The sequence below is a fragment of the Netta rufina genome (genome assembly GCF_964035555.1).
Source record: "Netta rufina genome assembly, chromosome: 24".
In the NCBI taxonomy this organism is placed as follows: Eukaryota; Metazoa; Chordata; class Aves; order Anseriformes; family Anatidae; genus Netta; species Netta rufina.
Genome location: NC_140148.1, coordinates 3,564,376 through 3,583,496, shown reverse-complemented (window position 1 = coordinate 3,583,496; position 19,121 = coordinate 3,564,376). Strand labels below are relative to the sequence as shown.

The 19,121-nt window shown below is 42.4% G+C and overlaps 1 protein-coding gene across 1 annotated transcript in view; it reads left to right on the top strand.

The window, feature by feature from the left end:
- Positions 1-6,304: 6,304 nt before the first annotated feature.
- The window catches only part of TANC2 (tetratricopeptide repeat, ankyrin repeat and coiled-coil containing 2), a gene marked incomplete at its 3' end in the record, with an annotated part of 210,504 nt that continues 197,687 nt past the window's right edge, over positions 6,305-19,121 (top strand). The window contains exons 1-2 of the mRNA XM_084301019.1: positions 6,305-6,364; positions 14,037-14,136. Of these exons, the coding sequence (XP_084157145.1) occupies positions 14,070-14,136 (67 nt within the window). The 5' untranslated portion in view covers positions 6,305-6,364; positions 14,037-14,069. The remainder of the gene's footprint in view (positions 6,365-14,036; positions 14,137-19,121) is intronic.

Sequence of the window (19,121 nt, the reverse complement as noted above, 5' to 3'; positions counted from 1 at the left end):
CCCCAGTTAAGTGTTCCCAGCCCGTGTTTATGTCTCTTGCTTACAGCGCGAGGTTCCAGGCGTTGTGTTGGTGCATGCCCTGCACTCCGTGCATCACGGGGAAAGCATCGCGATGTTCCTTCTCTCAGTAGCTTTGTGCACTGAACGACAGAGCTGGAATTAGGGCAGCAGGGACAGCTCTTAGTGTCGTGTGAGGGAGCAGGAGCAGTTTTTCTGGGCTTTCTGACATGAAGCAGCACATCTGCAGCTCTCATGTGCCGTCTGGGTGGGAGAACCAGATGGTATTCCCTTGGTAGATGAAGTCCTGTGCACACGTGCATTTTAAACTCAGAAGTCAAAGGAGACCAACCCATGAAACGGAGCACGGTTCCACCAGGAATTACAGCACACCAAGAGGCAGCCAGTGGGCCTGGCCTCCTTCCCCAGCCCCTGCGCTGTGAGGGCTCGGCATGGCCACCCTGCCACGGGCACCGAGCAGCTGGAGTCCTGCGTTGGGTGGCCTGGTGCTGGGGGCACTGCCAGAGTGCCCGGCCTGGTTTCAGTGCAATCCCTGGCAAAACTTCTGGCTGCACCGGGGAGAGCTTTGGGAGGCTCAAAACGACTGCTGCGTCCAGTGGTTTATCGGCGTCCTGCTCTCCGTGGGCTGAGAAGTGCTCACACCTATTAAAATGTCAGATAATTACACTAAGTCGCCTAACCTTGAATAACTCTGGGATGAAAATATTGTCCTTGGTGCGTGCTTCACATAACCTATCATTGCGTGGTCACCTTGGCATGTGTATCGTGAGCGCAGCACCCAAACCAAGTCGTTAATGAACAATGACCAACCTGTAGATAGAGCAGAGGAGGTGAACAAACAGGCTGTAGTTAATGTTATTAAACAGGTTCTGTTAATTAGCATCTGAGGGTGAGGGCTTTGCAGCAGTAATCGCTGCAACAAGACAAAGAGAGCTCCTGCCCCAAATCACTGCGCTAGTAGAGATGTTTGTACACGTTGATAAATGTTATTAGGATGCTGAAGAATGGGATACTCCGTTAATAGCTTGGAACTGTTTGTTTGTTAGGCAGGAAATGAAATGGAAGCTCATTATAATTTTCATATAAAACCAAGAGTCTGAGTTGTTAAGATAGCAGAATGTAAATGTAATCCGCATTTAACACCTTTTTTTTTAATTTTTTTTTTTTTTTAAGGCACATGAGGTGAGCAGAAAAATCTTAATTTAAAGCATGGGCAATTTTCCGATTTTTTTTTTTTTCATAATTCTCTTGATGTCTGGACGCTTTCCCACAGTTATTTACAGCGATAATTATGAGGAAACTGTTGCCAACTTAGAATATGGTAGAGTGGATGCTTGCTTAATATTATTGAAAATCAGCCAGGCGGTGTCTAAATACGGACTGAAGTGCTCCGTCGTATGGCTGCGTGCGGCACTCCTGATTTATCAATGGGACACGAGCCTGTGCAGTAATTGCGTATAGTAACGTGATTCAAATGTTATTTCAGAGGAAGAAGTTGAAGTTGTACTCTTCATGGAGATGGAAACGTGACACTTGTTTTCCAGACGAGTCCCTGATACAGTTAGGTCAACTCTGCTGCCGTTGCTGTAATTTAAGGAACGTTGCCATTTGCCTCATCTTTGATTTGTTGGGTGGTGGCTGTCATTAAAACAAACACACAAAAAGTATGTTTTGTTTAAAAACCGAGTTATGTGACTTTGAGCTGGAATCGAGGCTATTTTTCTGTCGGTATGTGCTTTGTTTCCAACATGTATGTATGTGCAAAGAATTTAAACTGTGATTTTATTTGATTTTAGCATACCATCCAAGCTTACTCAATTTATCAGATGAATACCAGCTGGTGCAACTGACAGCCAAAACTAGAAAAATAACCTCGTTTAAGGATGGAAATCCCTATTCATGAGACCAGTTCAGAGAATTTCTTTCCAGCAGAACGGGTTGAGCAGCATGTTCTGATCATTGGTGTAGTGTATGGTTTTCAAAGACAGATGGTCATTGTGTTTAAAGTCTGTGTATTAATGCTCTGTTGATTAAAAAAAAAAAAAAAAAAAAAAAAAAAGTAGTATGAGTAAGTTGTTAATTTCTCTGGGAAAATATAATTAAACTGCTGAGATCAGGGTACATGTGACCTATTCTACGTTTGTTTTAGAGGCTTCAAATTCAATTAGCTTTGCAAAATTGCCGTGAAATTTTACCTGCTTAAATGCAATGTCTGCATAGATGATGGGGAAAAAGATTGCTTTGTTTGCTCTAGGATGAACAGAAAATTAGTCTTACGTTTCATCCTGTTGGAAGCTTGCTCAGTAGTGATGTTAAATATTTAAAAATATACAGTGGATGGCATTTATATCCACGTAACAAACTTCTTAAACTTGTTTCTGTGAAATCAAACCTTTCATGGCTTTAGTCAAGCAGCTACGGAAGGCTGCTTTTTGCTTGTTATCTCTAATCTTTAAGTCGTCCTCCTCTTGTGGATTTAGCTTGAAAGGAAGCCGTTGCAGCTGGAACCTGCATGGTTGTATCCCAATGCATTCATTCCTTGTCAGGTCCTTGTCTCGTGGATTGGAGCAACAGGAGGGTGCTTGATTTTGTCAACTAAAAGTCTTGAAAATCTTGAGATTTTTCATAAACTCGCCTCCCAACCTGTCCCCGTCATTTGTTTTTTAACTGGAAGCCCTCCTGTTGGGCACTCGGGCCACTTGGCTTTTATTTCATCCTTTTGTTTGGTGCACTTGTGCATTAGAAATGCCTAGAAATCGAGTTAACATACGATCACGTACCTGTATGTGTAGCAAGATAAGAAAAGCTGTCTGTTAGGGACTGATTTGAAGCTAGATGCTGGAACACGTGGTGACTGTGGGTCTTTGCTGTTTTACACCCTGCTTGTTCTTCAGTGTGCTCTTCTGCAGAAGGACTTAGAGCAGTTATTGCTTACGCAGGTGTAGCCCAGAAAGTATCAGGGACTGTAAGGCTGCAGATGGGCTGCTTTGTGCTTGAGTTATTTAATTATCTCATCCACTTCGCGTGCTAAACCTTGATCCTTGTATTCCTTAGCTTTTTGGTTACTTGGCTTTGCGACGTTTTAATAGTGTTTCCTTGTATTCCGGGCTTGGAAAGTACGTAATGTCCTTTCATTCAGCCCTGTAGGAGCAGCTCTGTTCACAAGGCGTTCATTCAGAAATTGTCTGAATCAGTGAAAAGGTCCCGGATGCAGAGAATGATCAGAACTGCTTCAAAGGGAGGATTGCTGTGATCCCGGATGAAGTGGCATAAAGCAGTGGATGTACTGGAGCACAGCTGGGGAAGCGTCGGGGCATCGGTGCTGCTCGGGGCTCGCGGTGGTTCAAAGGATCAGAACTCAACAGGTGGATGCCGTCGGTGGGCGAAGCAGGTTTTGGGGGTGTTTTGTGTCTTAGAACAGCTTTGTGAGCGTGTGTACGTTGTCTGTGTTGGTCCTCACAGCAATTACTTGATTCTGTGAGCAAAAAGCACTCCTTAGAAGGATTCTTTGGCATTGTGGAGCTTAGAATATTCCTACTGTAGGTATATTTTGATATAGCTATGAGATATTGTGAATCTGGTATATTTTGCAACGTGATCTATCATGGGTTATATTACAAATCTGCAAATTTTGATGGAGTTGGAAGGCACTGCTGTCAGCCAGCTACCTCTGCCTGGTTTCTAGCTGCAGAAATCCCAGTTGGCAGTAAGGGGCTGCTGCGTGGATGGCCAAAGGCAGGGTGAGTGTGAGCAGTGAAGGTCTGCGGTAGGTGGGATGGTGCCGGGCTCTTGGTGCCCTGTCCTGCAGATCCCCCCTGCTGCCTGTGGGGAGCACAGCAGTCATGGGAGAGCAGACAGCAGTCATTTATGTCGGGTTTGGGTGAGTAAGAGTTAAGTAGGACTGCTGCCATCTCTGCTGAGCCTAAGAGAACTGGCTTGGTGAAGCTGCACCAATGTAATAATCAAAAAAATCAGTTCTCTTATATTATGACTTGCAGCTGTGGCACAGGACACGGGTTTTAAACCCCCAAACTCCTAGAATATTTGGAGAAATCCAGACCATGTTGTTTGATTGAGACGTGCCATCGTTGTGATTTATGTCTATAACCAAGAAGGGATAAATCTAAAATTGATTTTTTTTGCCTATAACTGTATATTGCTCCCCAAATATATTTGTTGTGATACAACATGTCAGAATTTATAACTTTCATGCAGTTAAATAGCAGAATTTACAAATATAATTAGAGGGTTAAAGGCATTAAAAGAATAAAAGCACTTTAATGACATTCAGTTTTTATTGACAACCCACTAATATCTGCTGCATTCACATCGAGATTTCTAATGTAATAATACGAGCAGATGAAAGCTCGGCTATTTAAAAGCTCAGTGCAGAGCATATTCATCACAGACGCTCCGTGAATGCAGATGGAAAGTTACTGAGCAGATTACGGGCAGTCAGCACTCATCTGCGGCTTACGCTGCACAAGCCATGTTCTGCTCTTTGTTTTTACAGGGGATCACACGAAGAGAGAGGAGTTAAGAAGATAGGTGGCAGCAAACCGAAATGCTTTTATTAGTTATTCCAAGCCTCTCTGCATGTTTTCAGCTTTCTAGAAATGGTAACGTCACTGCTGTGGAAGGGAGAAGTTTCTCTCCGCGCACTCACTGCGAGTCTTTTCCAATCCCAGTTCTTGACCAGTTAAAAGAATTGTGAAAAATGGAAATCTGTTTTTTTTTTTTTTCTTTTAAGATCCTTCCTCTTTTATTTCTCACGGCCCCAAGGAATAGAGCATTTTTTGTGAGGCAACATCTAATAAAAATATGTCTTGATTTGAACGTGTTTGAGTTTGGCCTCCATAAGGGCTCAGTTAAAACAAGTTCTGTAACTGCGGAACTTATTTTCCATTTATCTGCTGTGTACAGTTCAACACTCAGGGCTTTTTAGCTGGGTTTTCCTATTTTCCAGAACATGGTTGCTCAGCTGGGAGGACCCAGCAAAGGATCCTGAAAGGTGAACACAACTGTGCAGGGTGGCGGAGGGCTGGGCATTTGCCAAAGGAGCTCCCGGTTCCCTACCTGCATTTTTTACCCTGTCCCATGGAGGAAGGGTTAAAACCACCTTAGTCTTGAAGCTGTCAACACGTCACAGTGTTCTGGCACTTGCAGAGGTTGCAGATCTCCCTCCCTGCTGTGACACAACTTATTTTCGGTGCTGTGGGACGAGAGCAGCATTTGCATGTTCTCCTTGCCTGACTGACTGAAGCAGCCACAATCCTGCTGAAAGCTGTGTGCTGCTTGCTATTTTTCCACGGAAGTGAAAACTTGAAAGCAGAGAGGTAATTGGCAACCCTGAGAAATAAGGTAGAGTCGCTTCATGAATTTATGGAGTGTCTGAGAGCTTTATGTACAAAATTATTCATAGAAGACCATCTAAGAAGTTCCTCCTGAGCTTCTGGAGAGCAGTGCAAACCCCAAGTTAAGCTGGCGATTTACTTTACTTTACTTCTTGCAGTAGAAGTAAAAAACAGTGAAGTGGTCAAATATTATTCTCTGCTTTACAACATGCAAACTTGAGGTGGTCTCAGTTTATTTTGCTTTTGTCGTTTTGCTTTGTTTTCCTTCATTTGTCAAACAAGATTTTCATAGACTAGATTGATGAAGCATGTAATGTGATATTGTCAGCACACAGGGACACCCGTGGCAGTACCGAAGTAGGTGCTCTGGTCTTTTTCAGTGAGCAGTAAAATACATTCATTGTGGCTCTCTGCTGGTGAGCTTGGCCTGTGTATTTGGAGACAGCAAAGGGCTGAGCACCCGGCTCTTGATTTAGTGCTGAACACCTTCATGGGAGTTGTGTTTATGTAAGGATTCAGCTGAAAAAAAAACTAAGAACGGGTTGTAGGATTTTAACAGAAAGGCTCGATGGCTTGGAGGAGAAATACTGGAAAGCAGCGCTACCCCCTAGATGTTATACACTACGCGATGGGTATGAAAGGAACACGTGGTCTGATTTGCTTCTCTTATTTGAATGGAGCTGAGAGGGAAGAGTCAAGCGACCGAATGAGTATTGATTAACAGCGATCTGGAAGCGTGAACGTGAGCTCTTGAATGGTGTTGGTGCAGAGTGGAGGCTGATAGCTTACACAGTAACGCTCCGGGAGGAGCTGCGGGTTTATTCCTTGGATGAGATTCCTCCAGTTTAGCTCGTACAGCTAGACAGCATGGGGCGCGGTAGCGAGTTGAGAAGGTGCTACTAAATCATGTTGGTTTTTGTGTCTTGCAGGACTTCCGCTGCATGGAGGAAGACGCTTTTTACTAGAGATTTAACTTGCTTAAAGATATCAAGGTAGGAGATTTTTTTCCCCCTACATTTTCTTTACTGTATCTGTTTAAATAGAATGGAAGTTGTGCTCTGTCCTGGTTTCTTTGTTAATCTTTGAACAGAGCATGGGCACTGTCTACCTATGTCAGTTTTATCCATTTTTTAACTTGATTGTTTCTATAGTTAGAGAAAAAGGTGTAATAGAATTTCATGTAGTCAGGTTTGATCATTCTGTGTATTTTCCTGCTGGAAATAATCAGCAGGAAAACAGTGATGTAATAAAAAATATTTATATAGGGTTCTATGCAATTTGTTTTTTTGAGATTATATATGTATATAAAAACTCATTCTAACTGCTTATTAAAACAGTTTATGCTTTTTTTGTGAACTGGATGTATAATAGTGACACAGCCTTCTACATTAAAAAAAAAAAAATAATTCTGTTTTAATTTTTCAAGTTGTTTTTTCATTTGTAAAATCCAGAACCTTCAGTGTTCTGAGAAAGTTTTCAGGGCTTGCTAGTGGATTGAACTTCGGTCCCATGTTGAATATTCTTGAAACTTGAGCAAGTTTGCAGCAGGTCTGTAGGTCTGTATTTCAGTGTTCTAGATCATTTAAAAATGAAGAAAATCATTCAAATTTCCTTTAATCTCTCAAAATAGCCTGGTGCTGTAACATTGCCTGCCATGTCATACACTGCCTACTTTTTGTTTTCATTTTCTGTCCTGCCATTGTATCTTCCAATTTAACGTAGGAGCATCTCAAAAGGGGCATGCCCTGTGCAGCTGTTTTTTGAGCAACAGCAAGACTTTTTGGCTACTCTGTGTCACAGCTAAAAGTTGAAGTTCCCGTGGTTGCTGCTGGAGCCCTCTGCACTTCTTTGGCCTTCTGGTGGTTTGGGGTGGAATCAGGATGGTTGGTCCTGGCACAGCGAGGCTTGTTGATGCCAGCTGTAGAAGTGCCCTGAAATTTCTTCCAGTGTCTTGGTTTCCCGAGGCAGGCAGTTTAACTAGACTTGACTTTGACAAAACGGTTCCAAGTTTTGTTTCAGCCTAAATCCCTAGCTCATGGTTTTTGAGGAAGGCGCGATTGATACGCTGATATGATTTGCAACCAAAACAGTAATTTTAAGTGTTACAGGCAACACAGAAGAGATTAAAAACACTGAACACAAGTTGATGAAAGTCAAGTAATCATATTTGAAACTTTTCCTCAGTATCAGTTTTCTCAGAGGCGGCGTAACTGACATTGTATACGGAGAGCGTTAGTGTCCCTTATGAATTCAGTCCGTATCATTTTGTATAACCTGGTTTCTAATTCTAGATTGATGATAAAGCCCCGTTCAAAATTAAATTTCCTGAATTTCAAGGTCACTACATTTCCATATTCCACAAAGAACGGTTCTGACTTTTGGCTTCCTTCTAGCGAGTGACTGCGTTGTTTCAGTAGTGTTTCCGATCTCATTTTAAATAGCTATCTAGTTTTTCTTCTGTTAAACCCGAACACTTAAAGATACTGGTGGTGATTTTGTTTTTTTTTCCTCCAAGCAAATACAAGCCCTGAATGACAAGATCGGGTTGCAAAGTGCTTGTTGGTATTCTGTGATCAGCCAGCTTATCCTACCGGGGTCGGGGTGGTTTGGGAAAGTTGGGGTTAGCTAGATTCTGAGTAAACCATCAGCTGTCTAGCAGTGGCAGCTCTCTGTTAGCAGGCATGCTTTTATTTGCCATCCTTCTTACTAGAAGCATAAATTTTTGACAAAATAAGAGAGAAATGTCCTGCTGTTAATGAGGACAGGGGACTCAAGCCCATGCAGAGCACGTCCGCGGGTAAGCGCACCTTTTGGGTGGTCTCCTCCTGCTGTGCCTCATGCTCCAGAAGCAAACAGCTGCCTCCGTCTAGCACGGGTCTAGCAGGGTACCAGAGCGAGCTGCTACCCAGAAGAGGTTGGGTGGGTGTTTGTAATGCTCTTGTCTCATGGCTCGTGCTCTACCTGTATCCAGGTCAGCAGTGACGATAAACACCACAGGCTTGAAGTGAAGGTAATCACCATGGGCTCATCAAGAACTATGTTTGGCCTCATTCATCCTAGGGCTGTTGTTGGGAACTCAGCGTACATGGGAACTTGTTTGTGGTGTTCTCGGAATTCCTTTCGGCTCCAGCATTGAAGGCTTCTTTATTTTGCAAAAATGAGAGCAGGGATTGAAGCTGACTCCTGCTTCCTCACGTTGAACTGCAGCACGTTTGCCCAGTGTGGATCCTTTTGGTTTATGGATCTGAGCTCATCAAGGATAGCTGGAGAAGCAAAGGCATCGAACATACCTAGCTGCACACAGGAGGAAGGGCCATGGCAAGTGTAGGAGTGTTGGGGTTATGGGGGCTGCTGTTGGCCCTCTGGGAGGTGTAGGTGAGAGATCTCCAAGAATTTTGATGGGGAAGGGCTGGAGGTCATGGCCCTCAACTCGCTTGCCCTCATCACAACGATTAATGTTCAGGCTTTCCCGAGGAAAAGTGAAATTATTGATTCTTGGTCATATTTAGTTGTCCTAAAGCCTTTTACAGGACTTTGTCCAATAAATTCTGTATTTCTTAAGAACCTGTGGCTGGTAGTTTTTAGTCTAATTCTTTTTCTTTTGTTTTCCTTTTTTCCAACCAGTCCTGGAGGTTCTCAGCATTTTTTGCTAGATTCCAACAAGCAAATTTTCATTCTTAAAGACTATGGAAGTATTTCATACCAAATTTCTGCTCCCGATTTCCTAACCGTACATGGACCAGTCTTAGAAGTACACAGCTCTTTGACTTCGAAGAGATAAGCAGCTCTTCGCACTCCTCTTGCAAGTCGGAGCTGTTGTGTGAGGCAGGGACTTCAACACATCTGATTGTCAGGACGTTTGTGGAGCTCCTGACATAGCTCAGCGCTCAGTTAGGGCGTAAGGCAGCCCGGCCTGGGCTCAATGTGCTCTGGGGGCTGGCAGCCCTGGAGATAGGCTGTCTCTCAAAACATTCTCTTGAATTTCAGGGCAATTTAAAAGAAGAGGGTAGCTTAAACTTTGAATAATTTATTTGAGGAGCGTGGAAAGTTTCAGCCTAGCAGCTGTTAGAAGGGAGCGTGGAACAGATTTCTGTATACAATGTGTGTTACACAGGGAATAAATGCTTGAAAGGCTGACTGGCTTTGTGGTGTGTGTTTTCCTTTTATTTTTCAATTTCTTTCATCTTGTGATAATTAGCTTTAGAAATCTGTCACTTTTTTAAAGAAAGGCCTTGATACCTGCTCCTTCTTGAAGTTGGAATGCTCTGAGGAAACAGTTCACAAATTTGTGAAAGCTTGGATTTTTTTTTTTTGTTCACAAAATGTTAAGTTAGTGTTTACATGTTGTTAAATCCTGAGAACTAATATTCAGAAAGAGTCTTGGTGTCTTAAAATACTCTTATTATACACGCTTCTTAATTTCTAATATTGCAAGTTCAGCTTTTCTCGTGACATGAGGTAGTCTGGTGCTACCGGGGGCTTCTAGAATGGAGTGGTTTAAGTGGTTTATGGGTTGTAACGGAGTGTTTGTTTTATGAAGCTTTGTTTCATCTTTGATGATCTCTTTGATCTCTTTCTATTCCAATAAAAATGAAGTGGGAAGAAACGCTTGCCTTCTGATGTACGTCAGAGTGCTCTCGGTGTTAGTGTTTGGGTGGGACTCCACCACTTTGTGATATTGTAATACTGCATCCACAGGCTGGCAACGCGTTGTGTGGAGACAGGGTGGCACGAGATTTTGTGATTACAAGATTTATCTTATGCCCTTTTTAATTTTGGAAGTGGTTGTCATTGATAGAGGTACTGGTTTCCCATTGAAAATGCTTCTGGGTAGAAGTTTGCAAATGCTTTTTTTCCCTATCTATATGCATGAGTAAAAATATTCTGAACTTTTGACAAGATAGCGTTCATCAACTTTTGAAGAATATTGTGAAGGTTTTGGGAGTGAATTCTGCCTTTGAAATTTTCTGCAGTATGTGCTGGTGTTTGGGGCAGGAAGAACTTGCTTTGATATGGAAATTCCATTTCCAATGGACAATGACTTTCCCTCAGAGATACCACCCAAAGCATGAAGTAGTTTTTGCAGGCTGTCTACAAACTGCCTTAAAATTAAGAAAACAAAGAAATAGGCCTTAGTCGTCCGGGAGGATTTACTGACAGTGCAGAATTGTTCAAGTTTAACATTTGGGGTAAAGATGCAGCTCGCAGCATTCAGTTTGCCTCTCTGCTCCCTTGCCTTTGTTTTTTCTTTTCTCTTTGTGCCTTATGCTAAAACTTCCTGGTTCTCCAGAAACTCTGTGTACTTAATTGAAACCTAGCTTTGTTAGAAAACAAAACAACATGTGGCAGAGTCTCTTTAAAAAAAAAAAAAGCTACTTTTGTTAAGTACCATTGTTGCTATGAAACAAGGTTCATAGGGCTAATACCTTCTTACTTACCTGCTGATACCACGTGGAGACTTCTGGTGCACATCTTCACTGCATCTGATAGAGAAAGTTACAGGTAGGGCCAATGACAAGTAAAATGTTGTAGCCCTTGGTCGCCTGGCTTGAAGACAGGAGCTCCCCTGGCACTGGGAGGAGTGTAAGGGATCCCCAGCTCGGCTCGGGGAGCAGCATCCTCCGTCTTCAGCTTGTGCTGACCCAGCTGCAGGGACTGGAGAAGAGAATTAACCTGGGCTGTAAGGTGCATCAAGTTCACTGGGGTATGGAGAAGGGCCTGATCCAGCTCCTCTTAATACTGTAAGGCCATTTGCTGGGTAATCCTAATTCCATGAACTAGTATGACCAACAGAATTTTTAATTGAGTCGTTGTTCGTATTATTTCTGGATTAGTATTAGCTAAGCAAAGGAAGAGCTGTGGCCATACTTACTTGAAGGTGCAAAATAACATGGTTATGCATGCAAAATAAAAACAGGAGTTGTTTTTGGTGACCTGACCATTCTATTACTGTATATAGTGAAAACCTTGACTAATCAGGGTATAAATTCAGTGGGTATTTAGGCTTGGAATCCAACATTGTCTGTAAGGCACAGTGAGAAGCCACATCAGGAGTTGATGCTAAACTGAGCGTACTGCCAAAAGGCCTTGCTTGCCATCTCCCACCCCCGAGGGTCACCAAAGATCTAGTGGTCTTCTGAGGCTTCAAGGTGAGCTCTGAGTATGTGGAATTAGTCCTTAAGGCACCCCGGGGCTGGTAACTCGGGGTCATAGCACAAGACATCACTTCTTTCTGTAGCATGTGGTTCTTCTGAGCAAATTCATGGAGCCCCCACACATACCCTGGGCAGACACTTAATCCAGTCTCGTTGGCAGTTTTTGTCATGTGAAGGCTGCAGGTAAACATCGTTAGCACACTGTCACCCCCACCTTTGGCATTGTTCAGGCTCAGTCCTGTTGGCTCCTTCAGCATAATTAGGTTAATTAAGTTATTCCTCAGCGCTCCTGGCACACCTCCACTCATTTCTGGTCTGTGCAGAAGCCTACCTGGGGATAGGCCCTACGCCTCCTCAATCTGTAGGAGCTTTGAAGTTTGGGGCTGTCCACTGTTAGTACGAGAATTGTGAAGGTGAGTTGTCCTACCAGACCTTGGTGGGATTTCAAATGGATACCTGGAGAGCTGCCTTTTTCTTTTAAAAGAAAAAAAATTACCTGTACTCTTCTTTAGGGGGATTTTAGTAGGGCATTTCTGTTCTACCTAGGCCACATAATGGCCAGGATGCTTCCTGGTGTCTGCATGAAACCTTGTGCTCCAGTTTGTGCCCAGTGCCTCTTGTCCTGGCACTGGGCGCCACTGGAAAGAGAATTGCACCTTCCCTTCAGGTGTTGCAAAAAATCAATAACATCCTTTCTGCATTCATCAACTCTCCTTGTAAAAATGTTCTTTGGTCATAAGAAAAAAACTGTAAACATAAGAATTTTGTCTTAAAGTTTTTGCTGCTGACTTGCTATATTTTGCCTTTTTCACATCCTCCTTTAACACATAAATTTTTCTGTGGTACATTTAGAATTAATCTAAAATCATTTTCAGACTTGAGCAGTTCCTCAGCTAGTAGCAGGAGGTGTTTACTGCCTTCTTGTTGTCTTGCTCAAAGCCGAGATAAATACATTGGGATTAGTGGGATGTTGGAGGGATTATAATATTACCATGTTCCAAAATAAATAACACTTTGAGTTCAGTTGCATTCTCTTTACATTTGATGTCTACGTCGTATTTTATCCTTCTGATGGTGCAAAGAGTGTGGCATATGAAAAAGTGTATTAATAAGGGTGATACAAACCCAGAGGCTTTCTGCCTATGCTGTGAGCTGGAACAGAACAGCCAGCTACAGAATTAAATGAGCAGAATCCAGATTGAAGACAATTGTGTTTGTGGCCAGACAATCTTTTTTCTGTAGTCCTGTAACAGTAGGATACTTGGAAGAGGGGCTTAGGCTTTGTTTGGGAGCCCTGGGAATAAGCCCAAATACTAGGTCTTTGTGCTCTTATGTCATTGTGCAAGGCTTCGGAAAGAAGCCAGGCAATATTTAAGCAATTAATAGATGCAAAGGAAATACTGGTACAGTATCCTCACTAATAATACTCACACGCAGACACCAAAATCTGCTGTTAAATGTCAGTATCTCCCAGTAAGTGAACAGGTCACATTAAAGGGACTTCCAGTGGCTTTAAATGCGTGTACAAAGCTTTTTGCATTAGGTATTAGGGATTGCTCTATGGGTATACTTCAGAATATTAGATAACAGTGAAGTAAGTTGAGGTAGCATTTACTGAGCATCCTCCAAAATGGATTTTACATTGTTAAAGAGAAGATCATGATAGATTTCTATGAGATGAATGCATTACATTTGAAGTATGGAATACTGTATATACAATGGAAGCAAAATTGAGTTTTATGGTATGTGCTGATCAAAGACTCTTTACTATTCTTTTGGTCTAGTTTGGAGCTGCTTTTTGTGTTGTTTTGACGCTTTACCTACTTTAATAAGAGGATGTTCCACTAGAGCAAGCTGTCAGTGTGTCTGGTGAACCCCAAAGCTCATTCTTTTATCTTCAGCAGCACAGAGACTACTTTTTTGTTTGTTTGAGATGTACATAGCAAGAAAAATACATGGATAATGTTTGCTTGATTTTTTTTTTTATCAGTTAGCTTTGGTTTGAGTTGCTTTCCTCCTCATGACAATTTATTCAATTCTGAGGAGAATCTGACAGTCAGCTAGCCTGGGAGCTAAAGACAGTATCTTCAGCAAGTTGTTGTTAGCAAGGCTGACTTTTTCAACACTGTGAAAGGTAGCAGCTCTTCCCAGCAGGTTTGGCCTTAATAGTAATGGGAAATGGAGGCAGAATTGGCTAAATGCTGTATTTTTCTGAACTTAGAGTGAGGATAATTTGCTTAAACCCTCTGACAATGTAAGCAGGTCTTTCTAGCAGTGCAGAGATTGTGTTGTCCTGGAGATGGTCTGGATGAAGGAAAGCCAACGAGATGGTAGGCTTTGTACAGATGCTTATTCCTCTTGCTAGGAAGCGTGTTCCTAAAGCAGAATTATTCTTCATTCCAGGTTTTTAATCTCGTTTTTAACTCTTTCTTAGAGTTTGTGTAATGTTTTCTTGTTGACCAAATCAAGGTGTTATTTGCTACAAGTCGTGTTCTCCTAATTTACACAGGTTTTGGGATACACAAAGTGGAACAGGATCGCCATGTTTCGAAACAGTCTCAAGATGCTTCTTACAGGAGGGAAGTCAAACCGCAAAAACAGGTCCAGTGGTAAGTAAATGCTCCTCATGCATATGTTTTATTGACAGTTCTTGAAAGGATTCCTTTTATGTATTGTGCTTCGGTTTTCCTGGGTGTCTTTTTCTTATTAATGAATAGAAGTACTCAGTTGTTGATCTTGTAGACTAAAAACATCATCGTGGGTCATTACAATACTGTGCTGAGATTTAATATTAAAAATACTGGAAGTAAACCACATGCAATTTTCATTGTGGAGATAAGATGCAGAGAAAAATAATTAGTTGTGCAGTAGCAATACTTGTGGTAATATTAACATTTTTTTATTTGAAAAATGAAGAGGGGGGGAGATGGAATTGAAGACAAATTGCCCAAGTTTACCCAGCACTTCTGGTAGTTGTTTTTTTTTTGCTGTCCCAGGACAATTGTTTGTAGTTCCGTCTGGTCCCTCTGTCTTGGCCTGTTTATTCCATGAAGGAGCCTCTAGGTGAGATTCTGACTGCAAAGCAAAATGTTGCAAAAATATTGCTGTGCTTTAAAAACATTTCTATTACACTTCCATAGTTACTTCCAAGAATGGAGTGCTGGCAGTGTAAGAACTTTTAATGAGCTATTTCATTTTTCTTTTTGAAGCCATCTGGCAGCACATTTTTGAGTATTTTGGGATAGATTGTTTATTTGTGCTTGTGTGTCCATGTAAACAGCGCATCTGTGTATTCCATGGGAAACCACAGTGAAGATGCAGAGATACAATGGCAATAATGCAACGGAAAATAAACTTTTCCCTTGGCTGAAGCAGGTTAATATGGATCTCTCTCAGTGCCAGAATAGTTCCTGGTTTAGTATCTTATTACCCAAGTTGTACTGGGGAAGGAGGGGTGTTGTGAAGCTGCACTGCTGAAAAACGTGTCCCCAAGTGGCCCGGTAGCAGCGCTGACTTCGTCACTTCGGTCCTTGCACATCAGCGAGCTGCGAGCCGGGCTGCAGGTGGGAGGCCCAGCGTGTGCTGGCTGACTCTTGAGGCATTTGTCATGGAAGCTGGAGCAGCGCGTCACGGTGTTGACTTCCTTGCATTTGTTATTGTAATTAGCACGTGTCTTGCAGGGGAAAAGTGTCTGTTTTGCAAAGTCTCCCTTAGTGTCGGAGCCCGAGGTGGCGGTTGTCAGTCCCCGGTTTGATGAAGCAGATTTTGTTTTCTTATCAACTCCTTGGTCTTTTGTTGTGAGAGGCAGGTACCCGCGCACAAAGCCATGTGGGTTTTGGGCAGACACGCCGGCAGATGGCTCTTGTGATTCCGTATCTCTGAAGTACCGCGTTTTACAGTTTAAAGCCCAGGGATGTACAAATTGTCTCCTGATGAGACTCTCAACCTTTGGAAAACAGTACAGGAGACAAATAACCTCAAATTGTGGTTTCTGTACAAAGCCAGATCTCTGTCAGATGTTCTGTTATCATTCCTCTCCCTTTCTTTTGGCTTATCTCCCAAAGCAGTGCATTGTGTCTGCACGGCTCTGCAAGTGTGGGTTCCTTACTTTGTGAATGAAAAGCGTCAGTTCTGAAATAACAAGATTTGATACGGCAGTACTGCTGGTTGCAAGCAGAACAGAGAAAGAAATGTGTTCTTGAGAAACAACGTGACGGTATTTTCTATTAGACAAAGTTTTCTCTTATGCCTAACAACTGTACTGGACATTGGATATCGCTTATTGCAATTCTGCCTTTGAAATAAGTTCCTTTACCAAGACATATTCTTTTTGGCTTTCCTTAAGGAAAGGGGAGAGAATTTAAAGGAAAAAAAAAGAGAAGTTTTGTTCTATTGACAAAGTCCAAATTGAAACCATTCCTCCACTGGAAGATAATTTTTCAGATGATAAGTATTAGCCTATCACAATATAACATAACCTTAGATTAATTCATTGCTGCCTAGATTTTTAATAAATGTATTTAATTCTGTAATTTCTTTGTAACGCAGGAAGGAGCAAATCAATAAATCGTTCATGCACAATTCTATATGGCATGGAGTATTATAAGCTTGAAATTTTATTTATTTGCTTTTCAGTTCTGGTGAAGTACAAAGTCAATGTTGTAAAAGTCGATAAAAAGGAGAGTACTTCTCTAATGCTGTACAAAAACGGATGTCGTCCTGCCACTGGCGATGAGGGAGCAGTCCCACACTGGTCTAAGCAATCTGACTTCACAGTCATCTTGCTCTGCTTGTCCTGGACTTCATGTTCCCTTTCTCTTCATCTTCCCTTCTTTCCCAGTCTCTCTGTAAGCTAAGGAAAGGATCTTGAGGAATGCCTCCATCGCCCTTAAACAAATGTACGCGTTTCCCAATGAGAGCCAAGTGTTTCAGTTCACTAAGGCACACACTTAGCGTGTATAAGTGTTCATCACCCACAGCGTTATTGCTTCCCAGGCCTTCAGCTTCGTGACTTTTTTGTGGAGGTATAGGTGGGAAGCTGGGAGTTCTGGATTTCTTTTTTTCCAGCCAAGTGCTTTAAAAAGATAAAGTATGTGATGTTAATAATGATATTTATCATTAATATGATTTGAAGTGTAAAACCACTGTTGGAGATGAAGCTTCCCCAGCCATTTTGGAGCTGTGATTTGCCTCCTGGTTCAGAAGCTTTTATCAGGGGTGAGGTCTGGAGGCAGAGTCAGGGTGAGTGAGCAGCTGAGGACACAGCAGCAGGCGGCTCTGAGCGAGCTGTGTTCACCAGCAAGCCCCATAACAAGAGCTGCACCCATACCTGGGAACCTGGAGCAAACTGAGAACCCTGAGTCCTGCGTTGTGAAAGAGACTTCGGGTTTGCTTGCTGATTCACTTCCATGTAATGATTTTAATTGAGGTAGGTAGGTGAGAGCCCGCTCTGCTCCGTGGTGTGTGGGTTTGGATGAAGTTGTGCTGCGTGTATCTGAATTTCCTCTACTCCAGTCTTGTGCCTTTCCAGTCTGGGAGTAACGCTTTGAAGCAGGGTGAAAGGTAGTGTTGGTTTTTGTTCCTTGTGGAATCCAGTGAACACACTGGCCTTTGAAATTACTTCTCTTTGCAATTCTTTCATTTGCAGTAATGCAGTTAGCAAACAGGGTCAGTCGAGTCAAACTAACAATCCCTGTATGTTATGATGTGGTTTTGATCGTTCTTCATGATTAAAAGTACACCAGTAGCGGTAACAGTAAAATGCCTTCTTATTATTCCTCCTTCAGAAACTGCTGAGCAACTTCTCTGAAGAGCTGCGGTTAAAATTTATTTTGACTCAGCTGGGTTTTTTTTTTTTCTTTGGTACTCTTTATGGTCTTGTGGTTCAGGAACACACAAAATATTTATAAAAGAAGACTACCAATTAAGTGTGTATGAACGTACAGTTACATGCAGTAATGCCAATTAAAATAAATGAATTTCTACTGCAGCATCAGATTTTGTAATCTCCTGTGGTTAATTGTGTGTGTGTGTACTTTCGGAGCTGCACTGATAGGGTTTCAGAGCAGCGCGCTGCGTGCAGTGCAGCTCTGGGCATGTCGTTGTGCACATATTGAATATCGTCCTAACAAAAATTCTCAGGTGACTCAAGGGCACTCGAAATATTTTACAGGAATGCCTTGAGGACACATCACGACTGCGGCAGTGTTTTGATTAGAACGTATTTGCTTCTGCCACAGGCTGGGATTCCACAAGGCTACCAGACAACGGCCTCTCTGAAGCTGAAATTTGGTCTGAGTACAGTTAAATATTACCTGTATTTTTCTACGCTAACTTACTTTGCAGAGTTACAGATGTCCTTACTCATAAGTTTGTATCCAGGGCTAAATTTATGTAGTTAAATATGTTCATTTCAAAGTGTAAAAGCATGGTGCCATGCTTCTAGCAGAAGGTCCAGCACGGTTCTTGTGGCCAGAAGCCCTGATGGCAGGGCAGTCACATTAGAAGCTGAAGGGAGGCATCCCTGCGGGCTGCTGCTTCCCAGAAATTTGATTTTCACAGCTCTGTCCCCTGAATTCAGCCCTCATGGGGCAATTCTGCTCTGTCATTTGAATCCAGAGACTACGAGGTACTCGTTTCTTTTTATCTGTTTTATCAAGGACCTGTCTTGTATTTATTTGTAGTTTGCTTGCTTATACTCACTGATTTGGGTGTGTTTACATAGATCAATCCACTGATGTATTCATGCAATATTTTGTTAGTGAAATGGGTCTACGTAATGGATCCAGGCTTTCCACCTATTATAATACCCTTGTTTCATTTCCGAGCAGGTGGACTACTTCCTTCTTATATCACTGCATTCAATTAATACTCCTCTAAGAGTTCAAATCCCCTTTGGATCCTGGTAAAATGCAACTATTCAGGTGTGAGCGTTTTACCTGTTTTCGTGCTTCTGTGCACTTCTTTGTGAAGCAGAAGCCCAGGAACTCAAACCTTGTATTTCTGAGGGAGGCTGTGGTAGGTTTTTAACGCATTTTTGTCTTTTTTTTTTTGCATCTTAAATTTATCAGAGGTGTGTAATCTTCGTTACTTTAGTAAAGCAGCCCAAAGGGCTGATTCTGACTTAGGAGCTGTATCTTATTTGTTCTTAACTGCTATGAGGCACACACCACTTACCCTGAGCATCTGAGCTGGGAGCTTGCCTGGGTTCGTCCCGGTTTTGCCGTAGATGTTCCAAAACCTGTTCTGCTTTCCTCGCTCACAGGAGAGCCAATTACTTCCAACTTCCAATGTATTTATGGGCTTTTTGGAACCTGCCACGTTATATTTTAATTCCAGGACCAAAAGAGCCCCTGTCAAAAGCTCTTCTCGTTTGATTCTTGCCGTTGTAAGATGAAAGGCGTTTTGATGAAGGTCTCATCACTGCCACGCCAGAGCCCCGTGCAGTTCCTTCTCTGTCTGATCTCTTGGAAATCTTAAGCGTGGTTTTTATCCCAAAAGAGCTTTAGGGGGTCGCAAATGCTGTTTGGATTTCATTTCTGAAAGAAATTGCTGAGTGATCAGGTCCGGCTGGTGGGCCCTAGAGATCGTGGGA